Here is a 24,106-nt window from a genome sequence, read left to right on the forward strand (position 1 = left end):
TATGGGCTTTTATGTATGTATCTATTAATCAAATAAAAGATAACATGGTAGTAGGTGGATTTTATTCGACCCAAATGCAAGACACAGAGGCAGACCAAAAGACCAAGAACTGACTGATGCAAAAACTTCAAAATGCAAAAGGTGACACAAATCTGGAAATACAGTTGAAATACAGTTAGCTCCATAATTTGTTTGACAAAAGCACTGTTTGTTTGTTTGTTTGCTTGCTTGCTTGCTTGCTTGCTTGCTTGTTTTGCAATTTTGTCTCTGAACAGAGGCACATCAGACAGTCAAGATGTGATTGAAATGTGGACTAAGAAAAACACCTTCACAACAGCTAACATCTAAGTTTAAAATCAATTTGAATTTAGACGAAACCAAGGTAAACGATGGGAATGATGGGAAGAGAAAGGTATGAAGAAGGACAAACATCTTATAATCTGAAGTCTGTCACATTATCTGTCAGACATGGTGGCAGGAGAGTCTTGGCACATGTATGTATGGCCACCGGTGAAATACGATCATCAGTGACTATTGATTATGCGACTGCTGGTACAAGTAGCAGGACGGTGTGTGAAATGTACGGGGCTATACTTTCTGCTCAGATTTAGACAAAATGCTGCAAAACTGATCAGATATCACATCATAGTGCAAATGGATAAGGACCCAAATCATGCTGCAAAGTAACCCAAGTCTCTCAGTGCAAAGAATCAGGCTGTTCTTGAACCCAGCAGAGCCTGCAGCAGCTAAAGATGCCTGAAGTAAAGGCCTAACAGAACATCTCAAGAGGAGGAAACACAGCATTTGGTGATGTCCATGGCTAGATTTCAGGCAGTCACTGACTATGAAGGATTTTTCATTAAGTACTTAAAAACAATCCTCACATTTAAGACTTTTTTACTTTGTCTAATGCATTTTGAGTCTCTAAAAATGGCGAGGTATTAATAAAGTTAATAAAATTTTTGTAAAAACTCTTGAACAAAATGTGAAAGACAGAGGGAAACTAGAAACACAACAAGTAATAAAAAAAAATGAAATCTTTTTTTTTTTTTTTTTTTTTTTTTTTTTTTCTAAATGACATCAGAAACAGCAGTATGCGACATTACGTGATGGCAGAGCTTCAGTTCATCCTTTGTCTTTTTTTTTTTTTTTTTTTTTTTTTTAATAAATAGGACAGGGGGAATGAATGAGAGAAAGAGGGGGAGAGAAAGAAAGAAAACCAAAGGGGAGAAGAGACGGTGAGAAGGGGGGGGAAGGGAGAGAGAGAAAAAAAAAGAACTCCTGGGTCACCTGTATGGAGAAAGAAAAAAGAAACAAACAAACAAAAAAAACAAACAGAGGAGACAGCAAACAACAAAGAGCAACATAATAATAGAGAAAACAAAGCACCATCACAATAAACTAGCTAGTCATAGATATCAATATTTACTAAATAATAAACGATATTGTGCAGCACGCAAGATAGACAGCGCACAGTGTGCTTTGAGGCAGCAGCCAAGAAAGCTTTAGTCCGCGTCTGTGAATACCCATGTGTGCATACCTGTGTGCATACCTGTGTGGATCAGCATGCTTGCATTCCAAAGGTTTCTCCATGTAATGATCTGCTAGGGAGTGTGGGGGGGCCACAGCCCCGTCCTCCAGGGTGTGAAGCGGGTATGGAGGAGATCAAAACTCCAGACATCCAGAGGCCCCCAGAACACAAGAGACCATGGAAGACCAACAGAGGGGCAGCCGCGCCACTGTCCCAGTAAGAGCTGAGGAGAGTCCCAGATGAGGGCTCGCCCAGCAGCCGCGGAGCAGAAGTCAGGGGGAGTTGCAGTGACGCACCCGTGAGCTCCGCCGGCCCCCAGCTGTGCCTGAGTGACCGAGCCCCAGGCCGAGAGGCCGGGGGCACCCCACCTCCAAAGGGGCCCGAGCGAGCCGCAGGCCCCAGGCCCCGACAAGCGGCCGCCAAGGAGTGAGCCGGTGTGTACCCGGACGCCCACCCCCAGACACAAAGAACCATCAACACACCGACACCTGAGGGAGTCCGCCACCGGCAGGGGAAGTGGTGGTGGGTGGGGATAGGCCTCCAAACCTTGGAGGGCCTGAGGTGTCCCCAGAGAGGTGGCGTCTGATACCCAACCTGACATATAGACACAGACATACAGGCACACACAGACACAAACATCCATTCCCACCCTCATGCTCTCATATGCACTCACTCCATACTCAACCAACGTGGAGACAGACATAAAGAGACGCTGTACACACGATCACACTCCCCAAGCGTACTCTACAAACCGGGTCTAGGTACCCTTGCCCCTGGAGGGGGGAATTGCACCCAGACCCAGGTGGTGTTACCCTTTTCCCTGCGGTGGGGAGAGGCAGACCACCCCGACTCCGCAGCAGCAGGGAGGCCCCACACCCCAGACCGCAGTCGGACGGCCAACTCCTCCTACTAGCCCCCCCGCTCCAGCAGGCCGCAGAGAATGGGGGTGGGAGAAGACTCCAAACCTCCCTCCACCCGCTCATTGTAGTGTTGATGCATATGTGTTCTAAGGTGCAATTAAAACCCAGGAGGGCATGGAGCTACCTGCCAAGGAGCAGCAGGTAAGCGCATAGTCCCTCCTGCTAGCCCTCAATGACTAAGTGTATTTAAAATTGAGAGGTGGGCAACGACGTCAGGGGTGAGGTGTACACCCTGATGGTGATTTGGACTCCGTGATTGTGCCCACCCCCAAGATCCTATATGTATGTGTAATGAGAGTGTGAATAATGTGAATGTCTAAGTTGTGGGATAAAATTGAGGCAGAGGCAGCCAGAAGGGGACAGGGGGGGGTAGCCTCCTCTGCACCCTGGTGACATACCCCCACTCCAAGGCCCTGCATGTGTGGGTGGTTGTGGAGGAGCGGGAAGAGGGAGGCAGCTGGAGATGGGGAGGGAAGGAAGGGAGGGGCAGGTAACCCCTCCCTGGGGCCAGCTCCCCCGCTGACCCCAAAGAATCAGGCTGTTCTTGAACCCAGCAGAGCCTGCAGCAGCTAAAGATGCCTGAAGTAAAGGCCTAACAGAACATCTCAAGAGGAGGAAACACAGCATTTGGTGATGTCCATGGCTAGATTTCAGGCAGTCACTGACTATGAAGGATTTTTCATTAAGTACTTAAAAACAATCCTCACATTTAAGACTTTTTTACTTTGTCTAATGCATTTTGAGTCTCTAAAAATGGCGAGGTATTAATAAAGTTAATAAAATTTTTGTAAAAACTCTTGAACAAAATGTGAAAGACAGAGGGAAACTAGAAACACAACAAGTAATAAAAAAAATGAAATCAAAAAGAACCAAAAGTAATGAAATCATAAAAAACCTAATACTCTACAAAAACCCAGAACCATGACAGATTGTTATCCTGACACTCGTTGGACACAGGAAGAGAACACAGAGAACACAGCTGAAATGTGGTCTGAGCAGATAGAACAGGAACAGGAACTCAAACCTTATTTTCTTATTAATCTTGTTAGCCTGCAGCTCTGCTTCACCTTCAGTGCCCGATAAAAGCAGAACAACCCACAGAGCCAACATCCTGATGTGACAACGAGCAAACAAGGATCTAGTATTTCTAAACAACAGGATTATTACTTTATTGTAGTCTGCAGTGCACAGTTCAGTGTGTTCTACCTGATAAACGCTGTTAACCAGTGTCTTGCCTTCTGTGGTTAAACTCGTGTGCCAAACAGACAGCCTGTGTTCGTGCAAATCTCTGTGGTTAACCCTGGCATACAGGTCTCTAGCGTTGCAAAGGTTTTCTTATGACTGTTTGTGCAAACTCAGTCAGGCACTATACTGTGCAAAAGTATAGTTGTTGTTTTTATATTTTCCTAGAAAAATAGATGCATAAATCTATTAAAACATGTGCAAACATTCATGGAAACACAGTTTATAAAAGAAAAAAAGAGTTTGTACAATTCTAACAAGCTTGAAAGACCATCTTTATTCTTCAGCACAGCCTGAACTCTCTTAGTCAGCTTAATTTCTTTAAGAAGTCTTCAGGAAGAGTTCTCCAGGCTTCTTGAAGCTCTTCTTTGGATGTTGGCTGCCTTTTGTTCTGTTCTCTGTCAAGATGATCCCACACTGCTTCAGTAATGTTGAGGTCCGGGCTCTAGGGAGGTCAATCCATGACTGATGCTGTTCCAATATGTGTTATTTATCCAGATTTGCTTTTACTTGATTGGAAGAGTGTTTGAGGTTTTCCAGATGGTGGGTCAAAATCTGCACATTTCTGTGTTCAGAATTGCATCAATTTTGACAAGATCTCCAACACCACAGTTTGAAATGCAGCGCCTATCCATTAAACAGCCTCCGCCATGTTTTACAGATGGCTGCAGACACTGATGTAGCTCTCCCCTACATGCAAACATATTGACAATGATTTAAACCAAAAATGTCCGATTTGGACTAAACCTGATGCCACAGGTTTAGTCCAGTTCTTGTGTTATTTGTCAAACCTCATCCTTTTCCCCATTTTTCTTCCTTAAGAATGGCTTCTTGATAGCCACCCTTCCACTGAGACTATTTCTGACGAGGCTTCAGTGAACAGTAGACGGATTAATTGAAGCGCCAGATGCCTTTCTCAGGTCCTGTGTCAGTTCTTTGGTAGACTTTTTTAATGCTCCATCTTCTTCTTGGCCTTCCACTTGTCAAGAAATGCACAATACTGTTAGTACACTAGTAAAAGTAATGTAAAAACATTCAATTGCTAACAAGAAACTACTCTATAACTTTGAAGATGGAGGCATCAGCAATCTCCCCATATCTGCTCACGCTTACTGAGCACCATATCATGTAAATGCATTATACATGAAGCCAGGAGGTAAAACACTGAAAATATTATGGCTGTAAGTGTAGGGCAGCCTTCACTGATGGAACACAGTATAGTCAGGAGAGAAAATGGTAAGCCTGTGTACACCCGTGGGAAATCTGTTTGCATTGTCATCGGATGGTTGCCTTTGTGGAAATCTGCAGTAACAAGTTTGGTTTGCAGAGTTCGAGCTCTGATTCTTAGAAATTGGGCTGTCAGTTATTTTGTGGGAGTGTTTGTAGCTGTGGGCACTGGGTGTGTACCAACAGCAGCAAACTAATTTGGGTTCTGTATTCATGCTCATTAAATTCTCCATCTCCTCTCTCAACCCTTGGTATTTTCCCAGCTTCTTGTGTTCCTTAATATTAGAGATCAGGTCAGCAAGAATGTGCTTTAAGTAGTTGTCATTCATTTGAAATCTCACCAGCTATTTCCATACAAAAGTGTGATTTCTTTTCTTATTAATCATACATATTCATCTATGTAATGGGAGCAAGACATAATTGGCATGTACTTCTACTTAGCAGTTTTAGAAAGTTCCACAAGGGAACTAGTGCTCGACTTTATAGCACGCAACAGACCCCAGTCTGAACCACATCCTCTAGACTAACAGAGTTCTTAAGAAGAGCTCAACAAAAAAAAAGAGAACAGAAAGGCTGGAGCTTCTGAAATATATACAGCTGAGAAAGGCTGAGCTTCAAATTATCCACCAGCTTATATTCAGAATCTCTGAGTCCTGTTGTTACATGAGAACAGGCAGCTTGGTTTGATCAGATGGTTGTAGTCTTTGTCTCTAGTAGAAACACACACACACACACCTCACACAATACCCTCACAAAGAGAAAGCCTCTGATAAACAGCTTGGCCAGTGGTGAGGAAGTGTAAACATACACAGCGTCCATCGACGCCTCATATGTAGGGCGGAAATCATCCGTGGTCATTAAACCAGACTGTCCTCCTGCCACATAGCAAACACTTTTTTATGACCTGAAACAAGTGAGCACACCTCATCGAGACTGGGCTGAAATATATGACTATTATTTTGCTTTCCTGGTATCTGTCTAAGAAATGTCGTGTTTAACACAAAGTGATTGTTTGACATGCTGGAAATATTTGCTTTCCCATCAACACAAACGCATTGAGTGAAGAAACCATTAGGGTTGCTCTGCTACCAGCATCTCTCAAATTTATAAATAAACATTAATTTATACAAAGAAAATATGGGACATGATCTTAAGAGAGGCTGTATGTGGAACTAATTCTGTGTAGAGTGCAGTGACTTACTAGATAAGTGCAAAACAAAAGTGCACCTTCATTCAGTTTCAGTTTTTTATGTATTGGGACATAGCAGAATTATTTTTCTTAATACAAATTGAGCCGAAATGAGGAAACAGCGTCTGCAAAGTTAAGCAACTAAGTGCTTGTTTTCTGTATGACTTCATTTGTCTCTCACATCATTGTTCAGGAACTTCCGCACTTCTTTATAGCGTTGCTAAAGCTCATTGAGGTTTGTGGCCATCTATTTATGCAAAGGTTTTTTAAGGTACTCCCACAAACCTTCTGTTGCATGAAACACTTTTAGTCAAGCTTTAGCTGTCAGACTGTTAGTATACTTTGATATACAGAGGAGCTAATGGTCGACTCAATAACTGTAAGTTGCTCAGGTCCCGTGGCTGCAAAACAAAGCCTGAATCATCACCCCTCCACCGCCGTGCATCACAGTTGGTATGGGGTGTTTGTGCTGATATGCTGTGTTCGGTTTACTCCAAAAATGGAGCTGTGCATTATGGATGTCTCCAGTTTGGTCTACTCTCTAGAGGGCCTCGTTCCACAAGTCTTGTAGTTTGTTCAGATGCAACTCTGCAAACCTGAGCTGTGCTGAGAGGTTACTTTTAGAGAAAAGAGACTTTCTTCTGGCAAATCTTCCAAACAAGCCATTTTTGTTCAGTCTTTTTCTAACTGTACTTTAACATATAACGTTGCTGTATAACGTTAATCAAGTGCATTGGATTAGCAGCACCTAGCTGCTACTTGTCCTCTTAATTCCTGTAGAAGCAGTAAGCGCGTGCTTACTTTTTCCACACACTGTTTCTGCATTACGGTTTAATTTTCTGCCTGCACTGTCGCATTGTTTGACGGTTGCATTCATGGAAATCTGCATTCACAAGTGATTCTTAGAAACTGGGTTGTCAATTATTTTCTGGGAGTGTTTGTTGCTGTGTGTTATGTTTAATGAACACTAGGTGTGTGCTCCACTGATTTAGATTCTGAATTTCTCATGCTTATGGTTACTTATCATACTTATTATTCTTCATGCTTTCTGTAGCACCCATTTTGAGTTTATGCTTTTATTTATGTTTTCAATGCAAATCACATTCACATAAACGACAGTTCAGAGTGCCCAGCCTTCTTGGAGTCACAGCATGGGGTGCTGGAGGGTGCTCCACCTGGCAGTCTTAAACACTGGTCGTGGAGGGGCGTGGTTGGGAGGAACGGCATGCCTGATCTGAACGTTGTCTCCTACTACTTACTTTTCCAGTCTTTTGTTGAGCTGTATCAACTTGCTTTAAAGGTGTGGTGCTGTTATTTTCTCACATCTATACACATTTGCTAACAAATGTTCAAAATATCATACACAAATTATTATCAAAAATATTCACTTGTCTGCTTTCACATGTGTATGAATTTGACATGCCATAATCCATAGGGTTTAATATGACGTCAGCTCAATCTTTGCAACTATAATAGTTTGAACTCCCCTGGGAAGCGTTGGGAACATGAAAATGTCCAAAATGTCTTGGTATGCTGAACCAGTTCCTTCCACTGGAACTAAGGGCCTGACCCCAACTCCTGAAAAACATCCCTACACTATAATCCCCCCTCCACCAAACTTTACACTTGGCACAATGCAGCCTGACAAGGACCGTTTCCCTGGTAACCGACAAACCCGGACTCATCCATCAGATGAGTTAATTCACTTCACAGAGCACGTCTCCACTGCTCTGGAGTCCAGTGACAGCGTGCTTTACACCTCTGCAACACTTTGCATTGTGCTCGGCGATGTAAGGCGTAGATGAAGCTTCTCGACCATCGAAACTCATTCCACGAAGCTCACGACACTCTGTTCTTGTGCTTTCGAGGTCTGTAGCGATTAATTAGTGAAAGATGGTGACCTCTGTGCTGGCCCTGTTCTGTGATTTCACTTGGACTACCAATTTGAGGCTGGGTAGCTGTCATTCCCAGTGACTTTCACTTTGTTATAATATCATTAACAGCTGACTGTGGAATATCTAGTATGGGGAAATTTCATGACTGCACTTGTTGCACAGGTGGCATCCTATCATGGTACCACGCTGTAATTAACTGAGCTCCTGAGAGTGTCCCACAAATGTTTGTAGGAGTCAGCATGCATGGGGGCTGAATTTTATATACCTGAATTCAGCGATTTTGATTGTAAATTGGTAAAAGCTGATCCCAAAACTCAATGAAGGCTGATCGTTGCTCCAGTTTGTGTTACGTAACCACAGAAGTGCAAAAGGCAGTTTAACCAGCTTGAGCCCCACCCCCGCTCAAATCAGTCTGAGCCAGAAATTGTTCTCTTCTGGACACAAAACAAGCAGTTGCTCTGGTAACATGACCCCACAGTCACCAACTACATGGGAATAAGCAAACAAAACCAGCTCTCAGAAGAATAACTGAGAATCACAAAGTGTTTTATATAAAACTCTTTAATTAAATTAGCTTATTTAAGAACACATAAATATTGGTTATAATAAAAAAGTACATGAAACAAGAATGCTACAATTTGGAATAAAACATCACAGTCTGCTATAGTAGTGGTCATCTTAATAATAATGTTGATGAATGCAGAAACCTATTTAAACAACAGAAATGCAAAACGACTCTCCTCCTCTCTGACGTCCCTCTAAAAACAAAAATTAACATCCATCATTAGCACCTTCTCTCTATAAAGCCTCCTTCAGTGTCTATGTTTCATGACCTTTGATGACCTGTTAGTAATAGTGATGTTGTCCTGAATAAAATTTAATTTCCTGTAACAGAGCAGATAATTCAGGGACACAGGTTTCATTTCATCACGGCTTTTCAGTGGTCTTTGGTCGCTTGGTAAAAAGTGTGATGTGAACCAATCAGGACTCAGTGACATTTAAATTTAAATGTGACGACAGCTGGGAGGCCGTTTGTTTTTGCTGCCCGCACCACCCCTCGAACCCATCGAGCAGAACAGAGCAAATGATGCAAAAAAAGAAGTGAAATTTTGCAAGAACTGTGCATGTTGGTGAGTGTAAATGACCAACTAACTCACCGTTAAATGAGTGTTTTAACCTGAGGCGGTGTCATGTATGTGGTAGGTTTATGGATCTCCATAAAGAAGGATCTTCCTGCATGGCCAGTGTCTGATTGACAAACTTCAGCATGCCTGTCAGTGAACTCATATCAGCCTGTTCCTCCTGACCCACCAGAGTGCTCACAGACTCCCTCCTCGAATCACTGAGCAGCTTGCCTTCATCCCTCTCCATCACGATGCCTTCCACGTCTGGATTTCTGTCACTTTCTCTGTCCACCATGTAAGTAAGCGGGTTGAAGGAGTTATCAGAGATTACTGTGGCATCTGAGGTACTGAGGCCCTGCCAGCTGTGGTCCACTGTGTCTGGTAAAGAGGAAATTGAGTGTGACAAAGACTCCCATGGTTGCTTACTCAAAGCCTCTCTCAGTGTGGCTTTTACGCTCTCAGGGAGGTCCAAGGAGGAGTCAATACTGCTGCTCTGCAGCCAGTCACACGTTTGTCGGCTCTCCGAGAGATGAAGAGCCGAGGTGGGTTTAAGGTTTGAGCGAGCAGAGGGTGATAAACACATCTGCGCATGTGTTGGGGAGCTTAGGTGTGTGGAATGGGCATGAGGAGGAGAGCTGATAGTCGTCTGAAGCTTTTTGGGGGAGGATGCAGGGGAAGGAGCAGAGAGGCAGAGCTGGGGAGAGTCTGTGACTTTGTGCAGAGAAGAGAGAGAGGTGCTGTGATTGTACAGATGTTGTCGGTCTGCAGCTCGTCCCAAACTGGAGATCCTGGCCTGGAGACGAGCCACCTCAGACTCCTGCCAGAACAGGGGAACATTAGCTTAAAAAACAAACTATCATAAAGAACTTACAACATGCAACTTTCATTATGCTGACTAAAGAAAGCTCTACCTTGATGAGGAGGGAATCACTGGAGGTCTCCACGGACTTCTCGGAGGCATGGAGCTGACTCTGGAGCTGGGCAGCCTCGACTCGGGTTTGATTTAGCACAGCAGTGAGATGCTCCAGCTGTGCCTGCAGACGACTGTTCTGGGCTCTAGTTTGCTCGTAAAGAGTCCTGCTCTGTTCCAGCTGAGTCTGGCTCTGAAGGTGCTGTGTCTGGCTCTGGTCTAACTGTGATTGGAGGTGAGTAGCTCGCTTCCAGGCGTGCTCAAGCTCCGTCTTAGTTTGGTCCAGCTGGGCTTTGGTCTGATCAAAGCGGACGCTGACTTCTTCGAGCTGGGTCTGGCTCTGCTGAAGTTTAACAGTGAGCTGTTCCTGAGAGGAGCGCATTGTGGAGGAGATCTGCTCCGAGACTTTGAGGAGCTGGCCTCGAGTCTCCTGAAGAGACTCCAGCTGGGAACAGAGGGAAAACAGACGCGTGAGAAAAGTGCTGCTTTTTCCCCCCCAATGACAGAAAGTTTAAAATAAATTAGTTAAATGGAACCTGATATATGAAATATAAATATGAGCATTATTGTTTGACTGCTTCATGATGTGGTTTTGATGTGTTCTAATAAACTCACACTAAACGTTGCAAAAAGACAAAGAAGCAAAACCAACATGTTCTCAGCTATGCGTAACAGAGATGAAGTAACATGAGAAAAGATACTATAAAATAAGGAAATCATATGGCGTCACTGATGTGTAAAAGTCAAATATAAATAAAAAAGAGGAAAACAAATCAGACTGAAACAGGAACAATATTTAGGACTACAGAACATGAAAAACCACAAAGGCTTAAACACATACTAACTCACGGACAGGAAGCTGACAGAAATAGTGCTGACCAAGAAGTTTGGGCTCTATTAGGATAAATCCACAATAAGTGTCTGAAATTTACTTCTCAACTCTCTGGAAAACTGAAGAGGTAGATAAAATCCAAATGTCACACAGATTATTTTAGAGGCCAAAATAATAGATTGGGCTTTGTGTCACATAAATTAAATTAAGTACATTTCATGGAATTCAAGATTTATTATTTAAGTTATTAGTTTTTTTATCTTTGGTGCAAACACATCAGGTGCACCATCAAGTGTTGTGGACCCTGAGTTAAATTAAAATCAGCAGATCTAAGGCAAACTCTACACGGCACACAACGTTGAGGTTTCCCATTAGAACAGTCTACAGTTAGTTTACTGTTAACAGAGCAGTCTGTCACCAGTCTTGAGACAACAGTACCTCTTTGCTATGCTGCTCCCTCTCCAGCTCCAGCTCCTGCTCTAAGCCGGTGACCATGCCCTGAAGCCTGGCCTCCGACTGCAGCCAGCGCGCCTCCTTCAGAGTCAGCTCCTCCTCTACGGCACACAGCTGGGCCTCCTGCACACACACCACAGCCAAATTAATGATAGAAACCGATGTACAACATGAAGAAGAGGGTTTTTCCTGCATAAATATAATTTGTTCTGCCACCAAAGGAAAATCAGTGGCCTTTAATTCAGTCACTCATGAACTCCAGCATACTTTATAAATAGCAAGAAAGAAGAGTAAAACAAGTAGACCTCTGTTAAGTATGGTATATTGATTTTAACAGAAGTTAAGGCAGGAGGCCTTAAGACCCCTGTTGTTTAATCCAAACCAATCATGCTTCATTCCCTAAAGGCCGATTCTGCACCAGGAGAAATCCTGTAATGTCATTAATTACTTAATGAATGTCACTGATGCTTCCTGCTGATAGCAGTGAACACACTGAGCATGAGCATCAAGATTGCTCAGTGGCAGACCAGCAAGCTGCTCTCAGGTCTCACTAAGTGACAGTTTGAACACCCCCACCCACTATTACCTTACACAGGGACATGCAGGCAAAGCTAATGGATCTAATATGATCAAGAAACAAACAGTGTTTTGACGATACCGTCTCTTTGGTCTGCAGCTTGGAGGCATCCAGCTCTCTGCTCAGACCCTCACAGTGACCCTGAGTTTCTTCAAGCTCTTTGAGAACTTTCTGAAGTTTCTGCTGACATGCAAACAGCTCCTGAGACTCCTGACAACACAAACACACACATATGCAAAAAGACAAAGTTGTGGTCAAAAGTTTACATGCACTCATCATTGGCATGAATGTCGAATGACTGTACAGGGCTCTGGACTAACTTTTTGCCACGGTTGCACTGGTGCGCACCAGCACAAAACTTAAGTGCACCCAAATTTTTCAACCACATTGCTTAACAGCTGTACAGCAGACATTCTTTAATAACTTTAAAAATAAAAAGTGAGCACACAAGTTTGAATTTTATGTGGATTTTCTTTGATCCAAATTAGGTCAAAAGTATAAATACAGACTCAAATATATACTTTCATCCCCATTATTATTTGGTTAAATGCCCCCATGTTGCACTTTGACCAGACACTCTTGGCAGTAACCAGCAAGCTTCTGGCATAATACTGGGTGAATATTTAACAACGCTTTTGGGCAAAATTGGTAGAGTTCATTGAAATTGAGGTTGGTTTCTTGGCACTGATCCAGCCTTTAAATATTGTCCACAACTTTTTCTAACAGGTTTTAGTTTGGGGGATGGGGAAGGCAAGCTTAATGCTAGCCCACTTTATCCATTTCAAAACCAGTTTTGATCTCAGTTTGGTGTAATTGTCCTGTTGAGACATCCTGTTTTGTCCAAGTTTCATCTGTCTAGCTGCTGATTTGAGGTTAAGTTGAAGAACTTAGAGGTAGTCCTCCTTCTTCATTATTTCATTCACTTTGAGCAATGAACCAGTACCACAGGTGGAAAACAGCTCCACAGCATGATACTACCACCACCATGCTTGAGAGATGGTACAGTGTTCTTAGCTCCAAGTTTACTCCTCCAAACATACTTCTTATCATTGTGGTCTCAATCTCTGTTTCTTCTGACTAGAAGGTATTTGACTCGTCTATGTGGGCAGCTGCAAATTTCAGTCGGGCTTGAAGGTGTTATCCTGAAGTTCCAGCAGTTTCCAGTTCATAGTAGGCATCAGCCTTGGTGGTTCCTGGGTTGTTCCTGAACATCCAAACCAAATTCCTCTCATCTGAGAGTGATGGTTTCGGTCTTCTTCCAGACCTTGACAAGTTTGAATAACTTATATTTACCTCCAATTGTTTGAACTGAATTAGCAGTTGTGTAGACCTTCTTAACTTGTGCAAATCTACAATACTCCTTCTTAGATCTTCTCTGATTTACAATCCAATGAGTCCTGTCACACAAATCCATTTTATGCTGGACAAGAGAAACTAGCAGAGGTCAATCATGATCACTAATGAGAAGGTAAGCCTTTGTTAAGTTCAAAGACAGGAACCACTTATTAAATGTTTTAGTGAGTCTATGTATTTATTTGAGCCTGTGTGTATACTTTTGACCTTGTGTGGATTAGAGAAAATGAAAAATAAACTGAAACCTGTGCACCCGATTTTGTTCTTTGAAGTCATTAAAGATGTATGTTGTATGATCACTCCATCCTGGAACCAGAGCAGTTCAAGAAAATCATTAAAATCCCCAAATTACCATGACTAGTGTATGTAAACTGTACATCAGCACAGTGTGTTATCTAAATCATACCAATCATGAGTTCATTTTCTAACTCTATAACTGACTCTAAACTAGATCTGTACATCTCTTCAGAGCAGCTGCTTCTGTTTACCCAGACTACAGCATGGAAATTAGATTTATGAAGTAACAACACAAGATAAATGCAAACATAAGGTACGCAAACATTCGTGGAACTGACTGTGTTTGATTAACATCTCATATTAAAGCTGCTCCATATCCAAATATCCTACAGTTTAATCTAGCTGCAAACAAGTTGATGAAATATGCAGCACAAAAAGACTGAAAGATGCAAAAAGGGACGTAAACATCGTTCTGTTTTTTGTTTTCTTAGTGAGAAGAAGCACACAAAACATTGTCAGTTCATTCATTCTATTTTCCCATTCTTCTAATGCCGGTCCAACTGAAAAATATCCCTCAAGGCAAACCCAGTGACACACTTGCTCTGAGCTCTGACCTTCATGTTTCTGTCAGTGAGCTCCCTCTGTGCGTCCCTCAGCTCTCTCTCTCTGGCTTCCAGGCTCTGCTGCAGAGACTCCACCTTCCTCTCCAGCTCCTGCTTGTGCTCTTTGATGGCCACGTCCAGTTGGCCAAGCTGAACACAACAGGATGTCGAGAAAGAGGAAAATGATGAGTCATGGCAGCAAACTATGGTACGGATTAAATGAACTGTACATCAGCTATGCTTGTGTGCGTCTGGGATGTACCAGCTTTGCTCTCTGTTGGAGCTCCCCCTGTCTTTCCCTCAGGGCGTTGTCCATGTCTAAAACCTCGTGAGTTCTCTCCTCCAGCTCCCTTTGGGTCTCCCTGTAAAGTCATACACACAAATACTTACAGCATAAAAAGACATTATTAAATGTTAAACAGCAAATTATTTTCTCTGGATAAATACACAAAACAGATCTCATCTGAGCACATGACGCCATGCTCTCACCTCAGCTGGACAGTCAGTTTTTCCACCGAGGCTTGCCGCTCATCTGAAACCTTTTGGGTTTTCTGTAAAACATCCTTGAGTTCCTGTAGTTGCTTCAGAGTGTCAGCCAACTCGTTCTGCACCATCTGCAGCTGCCCCTCTAAGATTTCGACTTTCTGAGAACAGCTGCGCCGATCTGCCTCACTACGATTAAGCGCCTTCTCCAGATCCATAACTAGGAGGGTGAGAGGTTTGTTAAGTTGTGTTTGTGTTAATGCTCCTAGTATTTAAACAAGATAAAAGAATTCCACAAAACCTATGGAGAAAAACAAACACATCTTACCAATGTCATTCTTGCTGATGAGTTGGCTCTTTATGTGCTGCAGGCTCTCCTCCATACAGCTGATCTGAGAAGTCTTAACACCGACATCCTTCCTCAGACGCTCCAGCTCTGACTCCTTGGACACTAGCTCCTCCCTGCACTTTTTCACCTCTAATGTGAGATGTCTGCAGACAAAAAAAACCCACAAATAAAAAAAAACAAACCATTATCTTGCAAGAAATTAGGCACACTTGCAGTTTTATAAGATTTAATTCAGCACAGCTGGAAAGATGTCCATGTCTTGGGAGTAGGAGACCCTCCAGAATTTTTAGAAACTAAACTGGCTCAGCAAATATTTCTTTCGATTCAAACTCTTAAAGTGCTTTTATTTTCTTGCTCCTTTTAAAGTGAGAACTGTAATGAAACTTTAACAAACCTCCATACAAACTGCATTAAACAGCTACAAAAGCGAATGACTGTTACGCCCATAATACCAAGCTTTGCATTTTAAAAAGCAAACATGGTTCTTATAACTAAAACTAGAGCTATAGTTTCTCTTATTTTAGCTGTGCTCACCTCACAGACTCTAAGAGCCGTTCATTCTGCTGGTTTATCTCCCGCAGCTTCTTCTCCTTCACCTGATTATCTTCCTGTCTCTTGCTTAATTCTTCCTGCAGAGACACTCGGGCTCGTTCCAGCTGCTGCTCCAGACCCGACACCTGCAGGCAGAGAGTACCAACAACAACATACACTTTGATTTGAATTATTGTTATTCCCTATGAATAAAAATAAACAGCAAACTGTTACAGTTTTACAAGCCGTATAAATCAGGAGACGCATCAGAAAAGATACTTAAAAATAAAAGTTATCGATGAAACGTGTCTAAGAAAAGGTCTGAATATTCGGGTACAGTCACTTTTCTGTGTGTTCTGAAGCTGTGTAATCTTTAGCATTTTCCATACATTCAACTAAAAATATGACAACAACTCTAAACGTACCACTTATAAATACAAAGCATAAATTACAATAAAACATGTATGCAAAATGCATTTTTCCCCAAGTTTACCTTCTAAGTGAGAAGGTTTTTGCTCCGTCTTAGCTCACCTGCCTGTGCAGCTGGCTTTGGCTCTCTTCCAGCTCAGAAACTCGAGCGCTGCTCTCTGTGAGCATGGTCTGCTGCTGCTGGAGAGAAAGCTGCAGCTGCAGGTTCTCCTCACTGGAGCGCTGACAAACCAGAGTGGTGCTGTGAAGCTTCTCCTGCAGAGAGGACACCTAAAAAGTAGGGAAGGAGTGGAGAACATGTGCCTCAGAAGTGGGTTTTGGATGAATTTGCATGAGTTTTCCTGCATTGTTACCAACACTGTACCTTCTCCTTGTTCCTCTCCAGCTCGGTCTCGTAGTTCTTCTTCATCTCTTCTATCTGCTGCAGGTATGAGTTCATCTCTTTTCTGCATGCTGACAGAGACGACTGCAGCTCACACACCTGGTGTAGAAACAAATTGGTAACTGCAGTTGTTGATGTGGTTTGATTCCTGGCTTGTTCTAGAAGTTCATGTCCAGTAAACCAAATCTGTTAGCAGTGTTATTTGTACACACCTTGGCTGCAGAGCGAGCTGCCTGCTCTTTGAAACTCTGGAGAAACTCCTCGTTCTGTCTGACTTCCACCTGCTTCTCCTGAAAACAATATAATTTCAGGTTTTTCATTCATAAACAGCATATGTACTGTGATGCATGTCTATTAAATGGTTCTCCGACTTCTACCGTCTACATGTCTTCTTCTGAAACAGAGGATGCATTTGTGGTCTTATGCTACAAGTGTTCTGACCTGTGTGAGCTGATCTAGAGAGTTCTGCAGCAACAGAGCTGTTCTCTGAGCCTCGTCTCGCTCCCTCTGGAGGGAACTCAACTCCTGCTCCATCTCTGCCACCCGAGGCTGAACCTCTTCCAGAGACAACTGCAGCTGCAGGAGACAGAAAATAATCTTACTACAAGGAATATTACAGTGCAGATTATCTCCATCTTTCCTCTTCTTTACCCTTTGGTTGCAGCACATTTAATATTACGCAGTATGATTAAATTCATAATACAGAGGTAAAAGACAAAGCTGTAGACCACCATTTGTATTCTTTGTTGCTGCTCTGTGAATTGGTGAGAATGAGACTGCTGACACTTTTCCAGAGACTGCTGATACTCTCGTTGCTTTTTGGTCAGCAGTGACTGGTAATGCTGGACGCTGCTGGTCTTCTCCTTTAATCAAAATGAAAAAAGAACCAAAGTGTGATTTGCCGTTGACTTTCTAAAAGTAGAAAAACTACATTTGAATCATAACCGCGTACCTGTAATTGAGTCTCCAGCTCAGTGTTTTTCAGTGCAGCCAGACTGTAGGCTGAAGTCTTCTCCTGTAACTGCTTTTCCAGTGCGGCAACTCGTGCCTTCTTCTTCTTTAACTGAGTTCAACAGAGACAGTTAATCTGTAAGTAACAGTCATGACTTTTGAAACTTGGAACAAAAGCTTACTGAGCTATAAAACTCGCTGTACACTTTACAATCTAGTGATTTATTACCTAAAATACTATACTATAAAATACTATACTGTACCCTTTGGTACATTTGGCTTGAGTTGTTCCAATAAAAAAAATCTGTAAGTAGAAATAATACTGTATGTGCTACACTGCTGTTAGCACTGGTGTGTGTGGAAACATAAGAAAAAGTGTGTTACCTCTTTCTCTGTGTCTGTGGCTTGTTTGAGTTTGTCCAGCAGCTCTGTGTGGAGGCTCTGGTAGTGGGAGGCTCTCTGGGCCATGGAGCTCTGCAGGGAGGAGATTTCCTCCTGGGCCCTGCTCAGACGATCCTGAAGCCGCTCGATCAGGTTGCTCTGTTTCAGCCGCTCAGCTTCCTTTGACTGCAGCACTCGCGTGAGCTGCTGGTAGCCCTCACCTGCCGGGATTAACAGAGAGGACTGCAGTTGATGCATTTTTCTTTTTTCTGTTTTTTTTTAGGCATTTTTATGGATAGATATTGGAATTTATTTTTAACTTTACATTCCTTTTAAAACATCAAATCATTAACTAGTTCATAATTTATTCATTATACTTTGTTTTTAGTCACTCCCTTTAAGGGTTCACCACAGTGAACTGGCTCCATCTCATCCTAAACCCTAGCATCCTCTCCTCTCTGCATGTCCTCCTTCACTACACCCACAAGCTTTACTCTTTTTATTTTTTAGATTAAATAATTTCAGAGGCTGGTTTTAAACTCTTGCATTTTAAACTACATACACAAAGTGCAAAGAAATAAACTGTTAGTAATCAACAAATAATTTCCCTTTCAGTTTGAAAAAAAGAAGATGAAGAGTATGTTGCAAGTATGAACTGATTAATCTGATTGAGCCTACCTGGCTTTAGCTTCATCAGGTGTGCAGCTCCCGTATAGTCCACTGGGGGCAACATGCAAGGACTGGCACAGATTTGACCCAAAGTACCCTTTAAGAAGAAAAAAAAAGTGTGACAACAGTAACCATGTCTTTGCTTTGCACGATCAGCCATAAAGGGCGGCTTGTTTTGAGGAAGCAAATAAAATAATCACGTAGCACAACCTTGATTCAAAAACTGGGTAAGAACACAAACGACACACAGACGTCTCCCCACCTCCCGCAGATGCAGCAGGGACAGTATGGCCTCCAAGCCGGCCAGCTCTGTCTGGCTCAGCTGAGCCTCTTTCTGGCTCTGGGCGACCTTCTGCTCCTGGCTGTGGGTCACAGCCCGCAGGTCTTCCAGTTCCCTCCGCAAAGAGGCCACATCCCTGCACTCTGCACCTCGCTCCATAAGCTGCCGCTCCAGGTGCGAAGCTTTATGTCCAGCCTCTTCAATTTGGGCTTGGAGGCGAGCGGCCGCAGCCTTAAACTGTTTCACCTCCTCCGTCAGCTGACTGCGAGATAGACGAGGAGAAACTATGCAGATTAAACATGCTATGCAAGCACACAGAAATTTCCTTATAAAAGACAAAATCATCCCTTTTATGATTATTAGAAATCCTGCGAGCAATCAAAGAACTACATAACGATGCAGTTAAATTAAAAGTACCTAATTGTCTGTCTGTGTTCTGCCTTCTGTCTCTCCAGCTCAGTGCACTTCATCTCCAGCTCCTCTTTCTCTCGGTCACACTCTATGAGACTTCCTTTTAGTTTGTTTTCACTCTCCATCACCTGAAAACCACAAACCAAAACATATATTTCTGATGTTAACATGCAAGTAAAACTGTTTTTTAGTTTAAATCAATCAATATTTCAATAAACACACCCTTTTAAGCTTAATGGAAATTGTAGCCTTATAATCTTTGAAGGCTTCTTTGAGCTTCTCTGCATTTTCAAGTGCTTGATTCCTCTGTTGCTCTGCCCTGCAAGCCATGGTGTTGCACATGCGTTAGTAAAATACAGTAAATAATTCAACTAAACATAAGAAAATGTGATGCCCAATACAGACAGTCATACAGACAAAACACACTGTACCAGATTGTTTTCTTTTATTTTCACTCATATTTTAAACTGTACTGATTGAAATCATGAGCAGAGCTGAGCCTGGATATAAGCCCACCGTTTTCCTAACGCCGTCTTCTTTTCCAGCTCCTCCCTGAGTGTGCTCAGCTCTTCAGTAAGAGTCGCTACCACAATGTCGCTGTGAGCTGCAGCTTCCTGACAACACTCTGCCCTCAGCTCTGCTGCCCTGGGAAACACAGACAATACAGGTTATGCTATTAATGCCAAAATTAAAGGCACAGTTTCAAGAAACAAAAGGCAAACGTAATAAGTACATCTTGAAAAGCTCGAATAAAGAGCCACATTTCCACCCAGAGTGAACTTGATCTTTTGGGGACCTTTTTAAAGAAACTGAAAGGTTCCAGCTTGACTTACTCAAAAGTAAATAGAAACAGAATGCAATGATTTGCATACTTATAAACCCATATTCTATTTTATTAACAATAAAAAACAAATTAAATCTTTAAACTGAGAAAATCTACATATTTGAGAAAAATATTAACTCATTTTGAATTTGATGGCAGCAGTATGTCTAAATAAAAACTTGGGACATGGTCATGTGTACCACTGTGTAGCAACCCCCTTCTTTAACAACAGTCTGGAAACATCTGGAAACTAAGGAGACCAGCTGGACTTTTGGGAGAGGAATGTTGTCCTGTTTGTTCCCATCTTTGCCTGTTCCAATTTGTTATAGTTTTCATTTCATGATGCTCCAAATGTCTCCTGAAATATGCAAGGCCTTCCCTTCTAGATGGGAGCATATGTTGCTCTACAACCTGTATATACACCTTTCAGCACTGACGGTGCCTTTGCAGATGTGCAAGCTGTTAATTTCACAGCCTCTGATCCACCTCCAGGCATTCAAAGATGCCTTTTGATGGCTTTACCTGACCACAAACAGTTTTCCACTTTTCGTTAGTCCATTTGATGAAATATTCGCAGTCTCGCAACTTTACATTAAGGAACATTATTCTGAAATTCCTCCACAATTTGTAGATTATGTTTTTGTTTTGTTTTGTCTCCACCCATTTGTTGCACGCATTCCAAATTTTTTCAGATGTGCTGCTGCCATCAAATTCAAAATGAGCTAATATTTTTCATAAAAATCACTTTAAATGCTTGAGCTATGTTTTTTTATGTTCTGTTAAGAATAAAAACCTTGTGGATATTTCAGTCAATGACATACTTAAGTTCTTTGGCCTGAGCCTCCAGCTCCGCTTCAAGCTGACGAATCTGTTCACTCATGACCACCACATTGTTGTGAACCCCAGCCCTAGGGCCCCTGAGGTAGACCTGCAAACGAACACAGATGTATACACTTTCTGCTAGTTATTACGGGAGACTTGTCATATCATATTTGACATTTCAAGGAAAAAAAACACTGAAATCTAACACTAATTTAACACTGCATTCATCTGCAGCAGACTAACCCACAGTCTTTAAAGATTTAACAAGCTCCACTTAAAAATAATAATAAAATTAAAAATCACATGTGTAATATCATACCTGAGATTTGGAGGTAGCCATTTCATACTGCATTGCATCCAGGTCACTGATGAGCTGCTCATCCTGCAGAGTCAGACAGGCGTTTTCCTGCCGCACACAGCCAACCTTCTTCCTCGAAGCAGAAATGGACTCCATCTCTACAGAACAAGTGTTGAATGATGATGACAAACAAAGGCATGACACAGGAGTGGATGAGAAACGTTTATTTTTTTTACCCTAGAGCTGCTATGTAACACTAGATCTGCTCATTTTTTGAACAACTTACTCAGTTTTATGTGTATAGAAAATATAGACCACTAACCAGCCCACACCTGGGTAGTCACCCTTTATGCAAACAAAACTAGCCCACCAAAATAGTTTCTCTCATTTGAGGGAACAATTACCGAATTCATGGACGTGCATACCTTTATACAGCATGTAACATAGTCCGATGTGACAGATAATGTGTAAATGATATTCAAACACTTTTTTTCTTAGTGTTTCACTCAGAAATAACTCCATTGCCCTTTACCTTTGACTTGGAGGAGGTTGCACCTACCAGCAACAATCCGTCTCTCAGCCGTCCCACAAGATATTATAACATCAGGCAGCCAGGACTGAACCTGTTCATCACCACGGCCATCTGACTGACTGCAGACCAGCGAGAGGAAACCAAGAGAAGAGGGTGGACGGCTCGAAAACAGAATCATACTACATATTTGCAGGTTTCTGTTACAAAAAACACCAGCTACAGTTTGGGTCTCTGTGATTACTCACCTCAGCTTCTGTGTAGGCTGAGCTCCCTCAAACCGATTAGCTCTTTGATGTCAAACATCAGACTATTACCGGGTGCATATTTAGCTTTCCGGCGCTGAAGCAACATTTACCGCTTGTGTGAACGGTTGAAAAGCTCCAGAAGACCTTTAACTTCATCAGCATGTGGCTATGTTTTAAGTATCCGAGGCTACACCAGAACAACTACGCTCGCTAAATGTAAACAGTGTTGCTCGATGGATCAACAGGTGGCTAACTCCTCAACCTTATCACTGTTTTCACAGCAAAAAGCCACCAAACGACCCACAGGCAGCATTAACCTTTCAACTAAAAATTTACTTTTTATTGTTCTTACGCTATAAAAGCATATCATACGCATTTATCGTTTCTACTGTGACAAATCTTTACACGTTACCCTATGCAGTTGCAATGAAGGAGAAGGTATCCAAAACAGTTTGTAATTCCTAGTCTCCGCCTACAACTAACAACCAACCTTGCTATTGGGTAATACTGAGTTGCCTGTGAATTGATTGGTGAAGAGGGATAGCCGCGAACAACGGCGCGTGTGGTGTGCCAAAAAGTGATTGCCTGCCAAAAACTGATTTCCAATGTTTCTGTGTATTTTTTCTGTGTAATATCTTTACGTATGTTCGTAAATAGACTTCGGTGAACAGGGTTTACAAAGGGGTTATATATAGAATTAGTTGAATATAGTTGTATCTTTACAATTCTGTGTATTGTACTTACATTATAACCAATCCTTTATCCCCACTTAAAATATTTTTACAGAACCATTGTAATATTTGTTGCCATTTGTGCTGTCCTCTTGGCGAGCTTACTCTTACAAAATACATTTTTAATGTTAATGAGATTTTTTAAACTGCATAAATAAAGGTTATATAAAAGTCACTGCCAAAAACTGATTGCGACTTGCCCCTTGGCAGGCCCACTGTGGCCTCTCCTTCTCACAGGAACTGCCAACAGAGCAGGTATGAATGTTGCCTGATGGGACATACACAACTCACAAGTTCCTGGCTCTCACGGCTCCTGTGCAGCGGGAGCATCCATACTCTTCCAACATAGTGCAATGGCTCTTCTGGCTTGAAGTGGTCCATAGTCCAGTAATTTAGTTTGTTTTTCCGGTTGCTTAAATTCCCTTGGGTATATTCCAAGTACACAGAGTTTACCCTTTAAAGGGATTTTTACCTTAAACACTTCAGACAGACATTTGATAACATCTTTCCAAAATTCCTGGATTTTAGGACATTCCCATAAACATTTAGTACAGATGTCTGGAATATCATTGGACATATGATAAAGCTTGGCAGGTGTTATATAGGTTATTATTGGTTGCAGTCATTTTCATCCATGTCCTCTTGGATCTCCCTTCTCCAAGCATCCAGAGTCTTTGGAGGGAAGCATCAATAAATTATAATATATAGAGAGAAAACCTTTTCCCTTTGTATTCTTAACACATACCTCCTCTATTTTTGTTAATGGTGGAATTCAGCAATCTTTTGCAGTTTTGATGACAAATTATTTTTCAGTTGTAAATATTTAAAAAAGTGCTTTGGGGGTGTTAAATGTGTTTCACATAACTAAGCATGCTGTCTGCATATAGGTCTTTAACTTTTTTGAATACCTTTATTTTTCCATATTTTAAATCCTCCATAATTTTCACGAGGCGTAAACTTTTCATTTCCCCAAATAGGGGTGAATTGCAAAAGTGATGGAGGATCGCCCACATGTTTATGTGCTGCATGCCAAATTATAGTTGTATTATTCAAGAAAGGGTTCTTTGTACTCTTTTTTAATGTCTTAGTGTCTGAAGAATATAGAAAAGTGTTTAACGGAAGATCTGGAACAGATTTTTGCTCAATGTCAACCCAGGCTGGAGGTGTTGTTGGGCAGAAATAATGGGTGGCTGATGTTAGTTGGCCGGCCATATAATACCATCTGAGGTTGGGGACTTGGAGACCCCCTCTTTCATAGGGCAAGTAAAGTAGTTTTAAGCAGAGCCTTGCCTTCCTATTATTCCAAATAAATTGGTTAAATAGTTTGTTTAAAATGTAAAAAAAAAAATGAAGTTGGTAGAGGCAACGGAAGTGTTTGGAAATAATATAAAAATGTTGGTAAAATTGTCATTTTTAGGATATTTATCTGGCCTATCATAGATACAGGCAGGTTTATCCAACAGTTTAGCATTTCTTCTTACAAGGGGATCATAAATGATTGAGGTTATGTCCTTGAGGCTTGGGGTAATCATAATGCCTACATATTTAAGATAAGATAAGATAAGATAAGATAAGATAACCTTTATTAGTCCCACACGTGGGAAATTTGTTTTGTCACAGCAGGAAGTGGACAGTGCAAAAGTTATGAGGCAAAAATTAGAATACAATAAGAATAAATACAGTACACAACTGTACAG

The 24,106-nt window shown here is 41.9% G+C and overlaps 1 protein-coding gene across 1 annotated transcript; it reads right to left on the minus strand.

Annotated features, from left to right (window-relative positions):
• Window positions 1-8,547: 8,547 nt before the first annotated feature.
• ccdc18 (coiled-coil domain containing 18) lies at window positions 8,548-22,142 on the minus strand. The gene is made up of 25 exons (XM_085439235.1): window positions 21,679-22,142; window positions 21,461-21,552; window positions 20,923-21,059; window positions 20,603-20,709; window positions 19,475-19,603; window positions 19,181-19,277; window positions 18,965-19,086; window positions 18,530-18,809; window positions 18,277-18,364; window positions 17,602-17,819; window positions 17,219-17,329; window positions 16,998-17,129; window positions 16,708-16,842; window positions 16,479-16,556; window positions 16,249-16,365; window positions 15,987-16,154; window positions 15,459-15,601; window positions 14,904-15,067; window positions 14,582-14,795; window positions 14,355-14,454; window positions 14,105-14,242; window positions 11,982-12,110; window positions 11,309-11,446; window positions 10,040-10,483; window positions 8,548-9,945 (listed from the first exon to the last, which is right to left on the minus strand). The coding sequence occupies exons 3-25, from the start codon at window positions 21,055-21,057 to the stop codon at window positions 9,193-9,195; spliced, it is 4,140 nt and encodes a 1,379-aa protein (XP_085295361.1). The 5' UTR covers window positions 21,058-21,059; window positions 21,461-21,552; window positions 21,679-22,142; the 3' UTR covers window positions 8,548-9,192.
• Window positions 22,143-24,106: the final 1,964 nt, after the last annotated feature.

Source organism: Copadichromis virginalis, linkage group LG18, assembly GCF_057382275.1.
Source record: "Copadichromis virginalis isolate Kocher_CV1m ecotype Utaka linkage group LG18, C_Virginalis_male_GT1.1, whole genome shotgun sequence".
Taxonomy (NCBI): domain Eukaryota; kingdom Metazoa; phylum Chordata; class Actinopteri; order Cichliformes; family Cichlidae; genus Copadichromis; species Copadichromis virginalis.

Excerpts from the sequence above, each read along its gene's own strand:
- ccdc18 (XM_085439235.1), bottom strand. The coding sequence starts at position 21,057 with ATGGAGTCCATTTCTGCTTCGAGGAAGAAGGTTGGCTGTGTGCGGCAG. Across the intron at positions 19,278-19,474 it reads AAGACGGCGTTAGGAAAACG|GGCAGAGCAACAGAGGAATC; the intron begins GTGGGCTTATAT and ends CATGGCTTGCAG. Across the intron at positions 17,820-18,276 it reads CCTGATGAAGCTAAAGCCAG|GTGAGGGCTACCAGCAGCTC; the intron begins GTAGGCTCAATC and ends TAATCCCGGCAG.